Raw genomic sequence first — 12859 nt, forward strand, 5'->3', positions numbered from 1 at the left:
TGAACACATGTAGAAAGGGAGGTGCAAAAAGGCTTGGAAAGCCAAGAAAACTATCAGTAATTAGAAAGCAATCCTGCCCCTTGTCAGTGCAAATTAATATCAGCTGGTTCAGTCTCAACTGATGACTTATAAAAAATTCTCACACAAGAAACATCTCATGATGGGTAAAAGCAAAGAGCTCCCTCAAGACCTTCACAACCTTATTTTTACAAAACATACTGATGGCATTGATTCAGAAGTTTATAAATCCTTCTGTAGTGTTCCAGTGAGCATTGTTGGGGCCATAATCCAGAAGTGGAAAGAACATAATTTCAACATAAACTGGCCTCGACCAGGTGCTCCTCGCAAGATTTCTGAGAGAGGAGTAAAAGCATTATCAGAAGAGTTGTCCAAGAGCCAAGGACCACTTGTGGAGAGCTTCAGAGACACTGGAATTAGCAGGTACAATTGTCTCAAAGAAAACAATACTTTTTTGGCTCAACCACCATGGCCTGTATACTCGCTCACCACCAAAGACTTCATTCATTGCTGAAAAAGCACATTGAAGCTCAGTTAAAGTTTGCTGCACAACATTTAGACAAGCCTGTGAAATACTGGGAGAATATAGTCTGGTCAGAGGAGACCAAAAATTGAACTCTTTGGATGCCATAATACACACCAGGTTTGGAGATCAAATGGCACTGTACATCACCCAAAAAACACCCCCCATACCAACCGTGGCATTTGTGAGAGAGAACATCATGGTGTGGGGCTGTTTTTCAGCACACGGTACTGGCAAACTTCATATCATTGAAGGAAGGATGAATGGAAAAATGTACCACGATTTTCTTGATAAAAATTTGCTGCCATCTACCAGGATGATGAAGATGAAAGGAGGGTGGACATTTCAGCAAGACAATGATCACAAACATAAAGCCAAGGAAACTCTCAATTGGTTTAAAAAAAATAAAAATAAAGATGCCCGAATGGCTGAGCCAAGCACCTGACTTGAGTCCAATAGAAAATCTATGGAAATAACTAAAGATCAGAGTTCATAGAAGAGGCCCACCAACCCTTCAAGATTTGAAGACTGTGTGGAAGAATGGGCCAAAATCACACCTTAGCAATGCAACTAGTTTCTCCATACAGGAGACGTCTTGAAACCAACAAAGGATTTGTATGAAGTATTAAATACATTTCAGTTAGCGTGTTCAATACTTTTTCCCTGTTTCATTCCATTATATTACAAAAGTAGAAGTACAGCCTGAGCTCGTTTGGATCCTATGGATCACAGAAGTGCAGTTTGTTTTGTATTCCTGCGACTCATTTTCGGTAGACAGCTGGCTGAAGTACGCTCTCTGCTGACATCACAGAGTCAGTCCAGGCCATGGAGTCGGGATCCACCAGATCCCTGGACCGACACCCGGCTCAGTGCGCTGCTGAGAAGCTGAGCCGGCTGCTCATGCCCCCTCCACAGCCTAGCACTCCAATGAGCGAGGAGGGGCAGAGCAGAGAGCTGTGACTGACAATCAGTAGCTCTCTATTGACTGAGCTGTGAGAACTGAGTGATTGGTGGTGTTTGATCGCTCTGTTCTCAGTGTAGAGGCGCCAGGGAACAGGTGCAGCATCCACCGAAGTATAACTAACAATAAATAAGAAAAAACAGAAACCCATACTTCTCTTTTAACTTCATCTCTGAACTTATTTGTTTTGGTTTCTTTGTATGTATAGATTGCATGGGTTGTTACCAACATGTGGTGAAAATTTCAATAGCACCTTTAGAAATATATTTGCCTAGAAAAATGGTGATGTGTTCAATACTTATTTTACCAGATAGATATATACACACACACACAGCTCTGTTGCTGGGTTAGATGCCTTGATGGAGGTGGGATCTATGTGCAGGCAGAGGCAACAGATTGGCTGCCCCTCTCCTAGCAAAGTTTAAGGGGTCTATATATTATATTATATAAATATAAGAGAGCGAGAGAGAGAAAATATATATATATATATATATATATATATATATATATATATATATATATATATAAATATCAAAATAGACCCCTTAAAGTTTGCTAGGAGAGGAGCAGCCAATCCGTTGCCTCTGCCTGCACATAGACTATGATGTAAACAAGCCCTCAAGTCACGTTTTGACTTTTTTTTTTTCTTTTGAATTTTTTTTGGTCCACTGGAGAGATTTTACTTTACTTCCAGACTCGAAGACGCAAAAGGTAGTAAAAGTCTTTATTGCCGTGAGATACACTTCAGCCATAGGGTCAGTAATAAGAGCAGCACAGTGCAAACTTACTTTCACATTTCATCCCTTGGTGAATGAGACCATATAATAAGGAACCGCAGTGGTCGCAGAAGGTCGGGCTGGAATACGTGTGAATTTTGAACTTGTGTTTACTTCTCGGATCCTAGAAAAAAGAAGAAGAAGAAGAAAAAAAAAAAGGATTACAACAATAGCAACTCATGGGTGACTAAATAAATGTAGAATTCAGGAACCAGTTCGCTCTAGCTAAAAGCCAATAGGACCTTTAGGCTTCTATATACCCAACACACAAAATACCTTATGCAAATCAGCTGTAATAACCAACTATCCATTTATAAAACATTTGTGCAAGGAATGTCAGATACATTCTTGCAAGCTAATAATAATGTCACCATATGTTTTCCAAGAGCTTATTTCCCCATATCATAAGCTCCATCTAGTGGTCAAGATGTGTTATAGTTTTCTCTTTGCGGCATTTCAGAAATCTATATTGCATTTTGGCCACTAGATGGAGCTGATAATACCGGAATTAAATCTTTTAGACTACATACAGTGAAATTTTATTCAGCTTGCACAAATGCTTCCAACATGCGTGCTACCTTTTAAATTTTTTAAATATATCGCATACTGTAGGTTTATTTAAAGGTTTTAACAAGCTAAAGCCCATATTATTTCATTTTGGATTGCGTAGGGAAGTAAAACGCTTGTCAGTATATATTTTTTTCATGTGCTCCAATGTGGAGATTACACTTTACATTCTGATCTGTAAACTTATCAAGAGGTAAAAGGAAATTTCCCCAAAGTGAAGGAAATGCCCTCTCAGACAGTTTTTACTTAAACAAGTGCACCCATTGGAAGACTTCCCTGCTATTCCTGTTCTGGAGACAACGCAAACTTTCAGTCCTAGGTAATAAAAAAGGGGTTGAGACAAAAAAAAAAAAAAAAAAACTTGTAGATTGTGGCACCACATCCCAATGAATTGCAAAAAGAAGAAAATAATAAAAAATAAAATCTAGAATGGTGTAGGACTTTACTTTACTGGTAGCCACTGGTAATCCCAAATAGGAAAAGGGAGTACTCAATTTAAATATGAAATCCAAAATTTCTATTTAAAGATGGTAAAACATCATAAAAGCATATATAAACGTGCAATATCTGCCCATATGTGAACTAGCCATAGATAGAACTACATAGTTAATCAGGTTGAAAAAAAAAAAAAGTCCATCCAGTTCAACCATAAAAATAAAATAAAAATAATAATATCATACAATCCCATATACACAATCCTATACCCACAGTTGATCCAGAGGAAGGTGAAAAACCCCAGAAAAGCATGATCCAATTTTATACAGCAGGGGAAAAATATCCTTCCTGATCCCCAGAGAGAGAGTAAATGTCAGTACTCAGTTATATTATGTACATTTAGGAAAGAATCCAGGCCTTTCCTAAAGAAATCTACTGAGCTGGAAAGAACCACCTCTGGAGGGAGTCTATTCCACATTTTCACAGCTCTTACTGTGAAGAAACCTTTCCGTATTTAGAGATTAAATGTTTTTTCCTCTAGACGTAAAGAGTGTTGGCCGAAACGTGAATAACTCAAACACCAAATTCACTATATGGACGGACACCTTATATATTTGTACATGTTGATCATATCCCTTCTTAATCTCCTCTTCTCAAGAGAATAAATTCAGTTCCTCTAATCTTTTCTCATAGATGAGCTCCTCCATGCCTCTTATCAGTAATTGGTATTGCCTCTCCTCCACGCCTCTTATTTGTATTGGATCACTGGATTTTTATTATTATGATAGAGCTGTACACAAAATAAACCTGTAGAATGGTCTATAGATATCCAAGGTTAATTCTGATGAGAAACAAATGTACAAATATCCTGACATATCAGGGCCAACCACTTTCAGTCCTAGTGACAATAGTTACCAAGACAGACAATAAAAACCGTACAGTGGTCCTAACCCTTTGCCACCCTTTCCTAGAACAAAAACAGTTTAAATTTTTTTTAAAGGATAACTCCATTCTAACGAAAAAGTAAATTGTTAGATTAAAATAGGCCAAGAATAGCCAAAGCTTTTCTTGGCCAAACATCTCTTCTGGATCACAGGAGCGAACTTGACTCATAATCAGCTGACAGTAGGCTAAAGTCCACTGTGGACTTCTTTCACAGAGCCGCTCCAGGCTCTGGAAGTATCCCAACCATATTTTTGGGATCCACCCAGATGCCCGGTCGGCAACTGGATCTGCGCTTGGCTGAGAGTCAGAGCCAGCCACTCCCACTCCCTTCTCCTGCCTGGTGCTCCAGTGAGTGTATGCGTGTATAAGGTGTCCAGTCATTTTTTCCAACTGGCTGGATTCTTTTTTAGTCTGACTCAGTATAGCAAGTATAATGGCCAGCATGGGCAAGTTACTTAAAGTGGAGTTCCACCCAAAAGTGTAACTTCCGCTCCATTGTCTCTCTCTCCCCCCCCCCCCCTGTGCCATAATTGGGGGGGAATAGCCACAGCCGCGGATATTGTCATCATGGCTCGGCTCCCTCCTCTCCCCCTTGTCGCCGGGCCAGTAGGAGAGAGGAGCGGAGCTTTGCGCATTCACAGTAGGGTTCCTGGCGTGAAGCCATAAGGCTACACTGCTGTGTTCCCTTACCCGCAATGGCAGCGGCAGCACCCGGCAGCGGTGCCAACATCGCTGGACTCGAGGACAGGCAAGTGTCCTATTAAAAGTCAGCAGCTGCAGTATGTGTAGCTGCTGGTTTTTAATTTTCTAGCAGTGGGTGGACCTTTGCTTTAAGGTTATCCATTTCTGTGCCGTGTTGAAAACAGTTAAAAAAAAAAAAAAACGCAGCACTGAAAGTGTAAGAACTGTCTGCATTAGAGGTGGATTCATGGAGAATGGGGCCCCTAGATAAGGAAGCAACTGTGGCAATAGATGCAGAGAAGCCACCTAATTTGAGTTGCCTGTGCTGGCATGGCTTGCCCCATCAGATACCAATTACATGTGTATCCTCTCTTCTGAAGTGACAGCCAAGTGCACAGCTTTGACCAATTGTGGCATCTTCTGGTTTACTACAGGAGGAAGGAGGTGTTGTAGCTTGGTCTCCAAGACATCCACCAAGGCCTATGTTCCTAGGTTTGCTTTGTGAATAATCCAGCTCTGGTCTGCATTTCCTACTTTGGGAAGGAAGAATATTTAATACATGACCCATTTTGTCTCTTTGTGACATCTTGGGGACCCCTCATGTGGCCTCCCTTTGCCTGCACTCCATTCTAAGTACTATAAAACACTCTCCATTGTTTCAGATTTACTGTCAAAATCAATCTTATCAAAAAAGGCAGATGACATCTCTACTGACCACAATGTTATCTATTTCCCAACTACTGCTGTCAATTTTTAAGTTGCTCAAACTGTTGTAATACAGTGATACCTCGGTTCATGAACAGAAGAATTCACAAAAATGTGCTTTGGTTCACGAACATGAGCCGTGACCATCTTCCCTTCCGACACGTGGTTGCTACTTCCTGGAGGTGAGATCACGGATTACAGTGTCAAGAAGCTTTTTGCTGTACTTTTTAGCACACACTGTACAGTACTGTACATCCCTGTGCAAACTTGCTGTAAAGCTTTTTTGTGTGCTTTTTATCACATACTGTACCGGACATCCAGTATGGTTCCAAAGAAAATTCAGAGCAAGCATGGTGGTAAGAAGAAAGTGCTGAGCGGTAATGCAGGTGACAAGAAAGTACAGAGCGGTAATGCAGGTGACAAGAAAGTACAGAGCGGTAATGAAGGTGACAAGAAAGTACAGAGCGGTAATGAAGGTGACAAGAAAGTACAGAGCGGTAATGAAGGTGACAAGAATGTGCAGAGCGGTAATGAAGGTGACAACGTGCAGAGTGGAAACGCAGGTGACAAGAATGTGCAGTGCAAGCATGGTGGTATAAAGAAAGTGCAGAGCGGTAATGAAGGTGATAAGACAGTTCACAGCAGGAATTGTAAGAATAAGGTTGTGTAGAAAATAACCCTTGAGCTGAGGAAGGAAACTGTAGATAAGCATGACCATGGTAATCAAGTGATCTGGCCTCAGAGCACAAGATGGCAAAGTCGACAATCGGGACTATTTTGAAGAAAGCTGCCATCAAAGGAGCGGATGTGGCAAAAGGAGCAACAATGTTAAACAAGCAGAGGACGCAAGTGCTGGAAGAGGTGGAAAACCTTTTGTTAGCGTGGTTGAATGAGAAACAGCTGGCAGGTGATAGCGCTAGTGAAGCTATGATCTGTGAAAAAGCCAAGAAATTGCAGCGATTTACTGCAAAACAACCCTCTAAAAGTGCAGCAAGAAAAGAATTTAAAGCCAGTAGAGGGTGGTGTAAAAAATTCTGCAAGAGAAGTGGTATCCACAGTGTGACAAGACAGGAGGCTTCCAGTTCTGACAAGGCCGGTGCAGAAGCCTACAAGATAGAATTTGCGGAATTCATGAAGACAGAAGGATATGTCGCTCAACAAGTGTTCAACTGTGATGAAACAAGGCTCTTCTGGAAAAAGATGCTGAACAGAACCTATATCACGCAGGAGGAAAATATCTTTCTGACAACTGCCTGAAAGGTTCCTTCTTCTGATGGACAATGCACAAGCGCATGGAGGACAGATCCTTTTGCTGTGTGCGGATGCAAGCACCGATCTGAAGATTAAGCCACTACTGGTGTACCATTTCCATGCATGTACCCCTCATGCATTCAGGTAACAGAGTGTGAACAAGGCCAGACTACCTGTCATGTTGAGGGCCAATGTGAAAGCTTGGGTCACAAGGCAACTATTTATGGAATGGCTGCACGAGGTGTTTGAACCCACCTTAAGAAAATATCTTTCCGACAACTGCCTGAAAGGTTCCTTCTTCTGATGGACAATGCACTGGTACACCCGCCAGCCTTGGTGGATGATATGGACGCTGAGTATGACCTCATAAAAAGTCCAAGTTCCTCCCCCTCAACACGACATCATCTCTTCTACAGCCCACGGACCAGCAAGTGGTCTGCAACTTCAAGAAGCTGTACATAAAGGCGCTCATCACTGAAGAGAAGTCCTTGAGTCTGAAAGAATTCTGGATGAAACATTTCAATGTTCTTCACTGTATTAACCTCATTGACAAAACCTGGGAAGATGTCACTCACCGAACCTTAAACTCGGCCTGGAGGAAACTGTGGCCAGAATGTGTCACTGAATGTGACTTTGAAGGATCTGCTGCAGAGGTAGTGGAGGAGATTGTGTCCATGGGTAACAATATGGGTCTGGACATCGATGGTGCAGACAGTGATGCTTGTTGAGAAACATAAGGATGACCATGGAAGAAATTTCTGAACTCCACAATGAGTAGAAGGTGCTTATTGAGGAGCATTCCACTGAGGAAGAGGAAGACAGGGAGGAGGTTAGCAGTGATGCCATAAAATCCATTATTGAAAAATGGAATGAGTGCCATTATTTTTTTTGAGAAGCACCACCCCAACATAACTGTAATAAACAGAGTGTTAAATCTGATAAACGATAACGTGGTCTCCGGAGGTCTTCCAGAGGGTTATGCAGCGCAGGAAAATACAAGTGACATTGGACAGATTTTTCATCAAAACTGAGCCTGCAACTAATAGACAAAGAAGAAGAAGAAGACAAGAAACCCCTGAAGGAGATCTCCCCAATGTCCTTATGAAGGGGGACTCTCCCTCCGAATAATAACAGCCTCCCACCCACCTTTCTTCAAGCCAGAAGTCATCTCAAGCGAGGTTAGAGTTCTCCCTCTCTTCATACTATACTGTACTTTGTTTCATATTTTGGTGGTTAAAAAAAAAAAAGTTCAGAACGTTTTAATGGAAAAATTTGCCTCGGTTCGTGATCAATTCAGTTCATGACCAGAGTCATTTCACAAAATAACCAAGGTATCACTGTACATGTTACATCTTACTGCAGCCTTACAAAAAATGGTTTGTGTAATTTCTTTCTTGCTATCTGCAGCTCTCTAGGGCCAGGTTTTCTAGAAGACATCTACCTTCTTCTATGGCGTTGCTCTCCTGCTGGCCAAACCAAAATACATGGCTCATAGCTGTTCCCTTGCTAGAATTATTATACAGGATTAATATAGTGTCAACAGTTTACACAGTGCTTCACAACATGAGGACAGACAATACAATTACAATTCAATTTAAAACAGGAGGAATCAGAGGGCCCTGCTTGTTACAGCTTACAATCTAAGAGGGAGGGCCAAGAGTTACAAAAGGTAATAACTGTGGGAAATGAGCTGATTGACAGATTGGAGTAGGGAGTTTCAGAGGATGGGAGATGCTTGGGACAAGTCCTGGAGGTAAGCATTGGAGAAGGAGTCAAGGGAACTAGAGAGTAGGCGCTCTTGGGGGGAACAAAGAACAATTAGGTTGGTATTTTAAGGCTAGGTTAGTGACGAAAATGTCAAGATTTTACAACGCTTTGGCCAGTGCTTTTCAGATACCCATTAGGTATGGAGCCAGTGGTATCTTGAAAATTCTACAGCAATGCAGTGTCACCAGCTGAAGAACAACTAGTGTGACATGGCCTTTTCACCAATTAGGATTACTGCATAATCATGTTTTTTCAGTGCATTTTTTACACTAAATTGTGATGCGCTTTCATACTTCATTCATTTTTCTGAAGAAGGATGAGACCGGCTGTTAAACACTTTCAAAAATGCATGTACATGTGTTTTTATGCGCTTCTATTGAAGTCTATAGGGCCAAAGACACACTATGTAGCACCAAAAGAAGTACCCCCACCCTTCCAAAAATTGCACTGTACCATGTTGCACGAATGTAAAAGTTTTTGCGCACATTTGCAAAAATATGTGGAAGCCACAGTGCCCCCGTCAAGGCTCCTCTGTGTGAGAAATCGCTCTAGTGTGAACGGTGACTTTAGAACATAATCTAAACCAAAGATTCTCAAATCTATTTAACTCCTATGTGATTATGTTATATAGATGTTTTACTTCCAGATATGATCTAATTTTGTACAGTGCTGAAAAGGGGGCAGTGCTATATAATTCAATCAAAAGCTGGAGAGGCACAGGTAGAAAACATGAAAAGGTCACATTAAGGTTTTTCTCCATTCCACATCAATTGCTAACCATCTGGCATAGACAGGAAAAAATGACACCATCTGCCAGGAGCCTGGCACCAGCACAGTCACTTAATGTAACAGATTCTCAATTACACAGGAGGGGAAGCGTCACAAAGTGCTCTGGATTGGCAATTAACCAGCTCTGTGCGCTTCCATCTATGGCAGCCTGGGCTTCATTATAGCGCTCTTTGAAGAGCTCTGATTGGAAGACATTTCAATTTCATTTCCATTTGGAGGAGAAGATGAGGTGACGGTGGTTCTTTCATTTTAGAATGAGGAAGAGATGCAGAAAATTGTTCCCCCAGATACGGAAATAAGTGACGAGGGGAGCTGATGGAGACGAGACGCTCCTGACCGTATTCTACAGATGTCTGACACAGAGGTAATTTAATATCTCAATTTTATGGGCCTTATGGGCTTTGGTCTCTAAAGAATGCATTCAAAGCATAAAACATGAGTAACAAGCCAAAAGGGTCAGAGTTCAAAATGTTTTAATTGTTCTTTAGCAACATCATGTAAAACAGCCAACAGATTTTGGGGCCCACAAGTATAAACCGACACCATAAAGAGCAGTTTATTTCTTATCTCTAACATATAAGTAAAAAACTCCCTATCAACAACCTTATATCCTTTGGTTCTGTGCCTACCTCATTTAGAAAATGGTTAGTTAATTTTTCCTTTTTTATTCCATTTCAGTTACAGTACTTTCAGCGCCTCCCACCTGCCGCAACACTCCTTTTTCTGTGACAGGTTGCAAGTGGTTTGGGCATTGGCCATGAAGCTGGACTGTCCAACACTTTCAGCAAGGAGAAGATCAGCCCGTCAGTCCATGTCCTTATTATTTACTCCCACTCCCAAGTCAAAAGGCATGGTTTCCTCCCACTAATGCATTTTCTACGACGGGTCCACAGGCCGGACCCACTAATGTCTGAAAGAGAAAAAAACTGGCCCTTTGTTTGTTAAGTTTGGAGACCCCTGTTCTAGCTCATTCTGTTACCTTCTCCGTAATTAAAAATAAAAAAATCCAGCAGGAAAAGTGGGAGCCCATCTTAACGAACACAGTAGAAATCCCACCAACACAACCCGAGAGATACAAGATACTATTTTGCTGGTTTATATCTCTAGCATCTACCAACAAACAAAAAAAGAATCTTTGCGTGACTTCAACCTTAAGGGTAAATTTAAGTTTTAGGGTTCTGTTGAGGTTTTCTAAAATTTGACACTATTACCTATTAAGACCACATCATCATTTTTCTAGACTGATTAAAGGTCGCTGATACATAAATGCCTTGGATAATTGGTGGCAAAAGTTATCCAGAGAATGAACCAGGGAACACAGCATGTACAAAGCTAATGGAGTCCATAACTTCTTTATTGGCAGGTCAATTAACTGGGCAGTCTGAGTTCTAAAACCCTAAGGTCGACAGCAGATTGGGTTTCATGGTAAATGGTTATAACTGGTGAATTTCTTAGCCCTTGTACACACGGTCGGAGATTCCGACGGAATGTGTCCTATCGGACCGTTTTGTCGGATATTCCGACTGTGTGTGGTCTGCATCGGACTGTTTCCGTCGGAATATCCGACGGACCAACTTTTCCAACTTACCGGTAAAATTTTCCGACAAAATGCTCCAATCGGACATACTCTGATCATAAAAAATAGAAGTGCAGCGCTTACCACTAGGTGAATTTTCATATAACTAAGTATAAATGAATAAACTATCATAAAAAAGTGTTGGTGAATCCAAATAAAGTGAAATCAACAATCTAAAGTGTTGTACAAAAAAAATTAGTTAGTTGTCAGAAATAACATCTTTCAGTAACCCAAAAGTCCAATGCATTTAAACATGTGAAAATAAATTTTCGATCGCTTCGTCAAAATCTGACGTCATCATCAGGGGTACCCTGAAACGATCGTCGGGTAGTTACGCTCACCCTTTGTGCTTTTACCATTCGTTGATTTTACATTTGTTTTGCTAGCAAAATTGTTCATTTTTTAAGTTACGTCTACTTTTGTATGGCACGGTGGAGTCATCTGTAGCGCTCAACATTATTCGGTTGAATAATAAATAAATTCTACGTGTTTAAACTTTATTACACGATCGGGTGCACTTGTTCATTTTTGTTTTTATGGTGACACAATATCCCGAGATTTTCGAAAGGACCGGAACGGACCTGGGAACTACGAAACACTCGAAGGTGTGGGCTGATTTTTGGCTTCCCACATCGAAAACTCTACACGGTCTGTGCAAATCGTCCAGTGAGGAGACTCGAATCGACTCGGTGACAGTGGAACGTTTGAGTGACTGGGTCGTTGTCCGGCTGTCTGCTTCGAATCGTTTGGGTATTCGCATTTGTGCATACTAATCGGTGATCTGGTAAGCCTCCATTTCTTATTTGATTTGTAGCTGTGAAGGGTCCACGCGGTCAAGCACTCTCTCCTGAACAAACAGGATTACCGTATATACTCGAGTATAAGCCGAGATTTTCAGCCTCTTTTTTGAGGCTGAAAGTGCCCCCTCGGCTTATACTCGAGTCACCGCTGTCTGACTGCTCGATCAGCGTATCGAGCAGACAGACGGCAGACATTAAAATTCAAAAGCCGCGCCTCCTTCTCCGCCTCCGCCTGTGATAGGCGGAACACTGAATTTCCCAGCAGTCAGTGTTCCGCCTATCACGGACATCCGCTCATTCTCATACTACGGACGAGTATGAGAGGATGTCCGTGATAGGCGGAACACAGGCTGCTGGGAAATTGAGTGTTCCGCCTATCACAGGCGGAGGCGGAATTTTGAATTGTAGAATGGCCGCCGAGAAGAGCGGCGATCCATCGGCACGGCACGGGACGGAGGAGGCACGGGACGGAGGAGGCACGGCACGGGACGGAGGAGGCACGGCACGGGACGGAGGAGGCTCGGGACGGAGGAGGCACGGCACGGGACGGAGGAGGCTCGGGACGGAGGAGGCACGGCACGGGACGGAGGAGGCTCGGGACGACGGCGGCTCGGGACGGAGGCTTGGGACACAGGTAGGCTGGACACACACACAAGGCTGCACGGACACACACACACACACACACACACACACACACACACACACACACACAGGGATGGATGGATGGATGGATACACACACACACAGGGATGGATGGATGGATACACACACACACACACACACACACACACAGGGATGGATGGATGGATGGATGAATACACACACACACACACACACACACAGGGATGGATGGATGGATACACACACAGGGATGGATGGACGGACACACACACAGGGATGGATGGATGGATGGATGGACACACACACAGGGATGGATGGACGGACACACACACAGGGATGGACGGACACACAGGGATGGACAGCCATGTCTCACCCTCGGCTTATACACGAGTCAATAAGTTTTCCAGTTTTTTGGGGGTAAATTGGGGGCCTCGGCTTATATTC

At 42.5% G+C, this 12859-nt stretch overlaps 1 protein-coding gene across 1 annotated transcript in view; it reads right to left on the minus strand.

Moving 5' to 3' along the window:
• PRKCB (protein kinase C beta) overlaps positions 1–12859 on the minus strand; it is a 344681-nt gene that overhangs the window by 106808 nt on the left and 225014 nt on the right. The window contains exon 4 of the mRNA XM_077449335.1: positions 2291–2402. Coding sequence (XP_077305461.1) covers positions 2291–2402 — 112 coding nt within the window. The remainder of the gene's footprint in view (positions 1–2290; positions 2403–12859) is intronic.

Source organism: Lithobates pipiens, unplaced genomic scaffold (genome assembly GCF_037356315.1).
Source record: "Lithobates pipiens isolate NorthernLeopardFrog02 unplaced genomic scaffold, aLitPip1_a1.2 Scaffold_22, whole genome shotgun sequence".
In the NCBI taxonomy this organism is placed as follows: domain Eukaryota; kingdom Metazoa; phylum Chordata; class Amphibia; order Anura; family Ranidae; genus Lithobates; species Lithobates pipiens.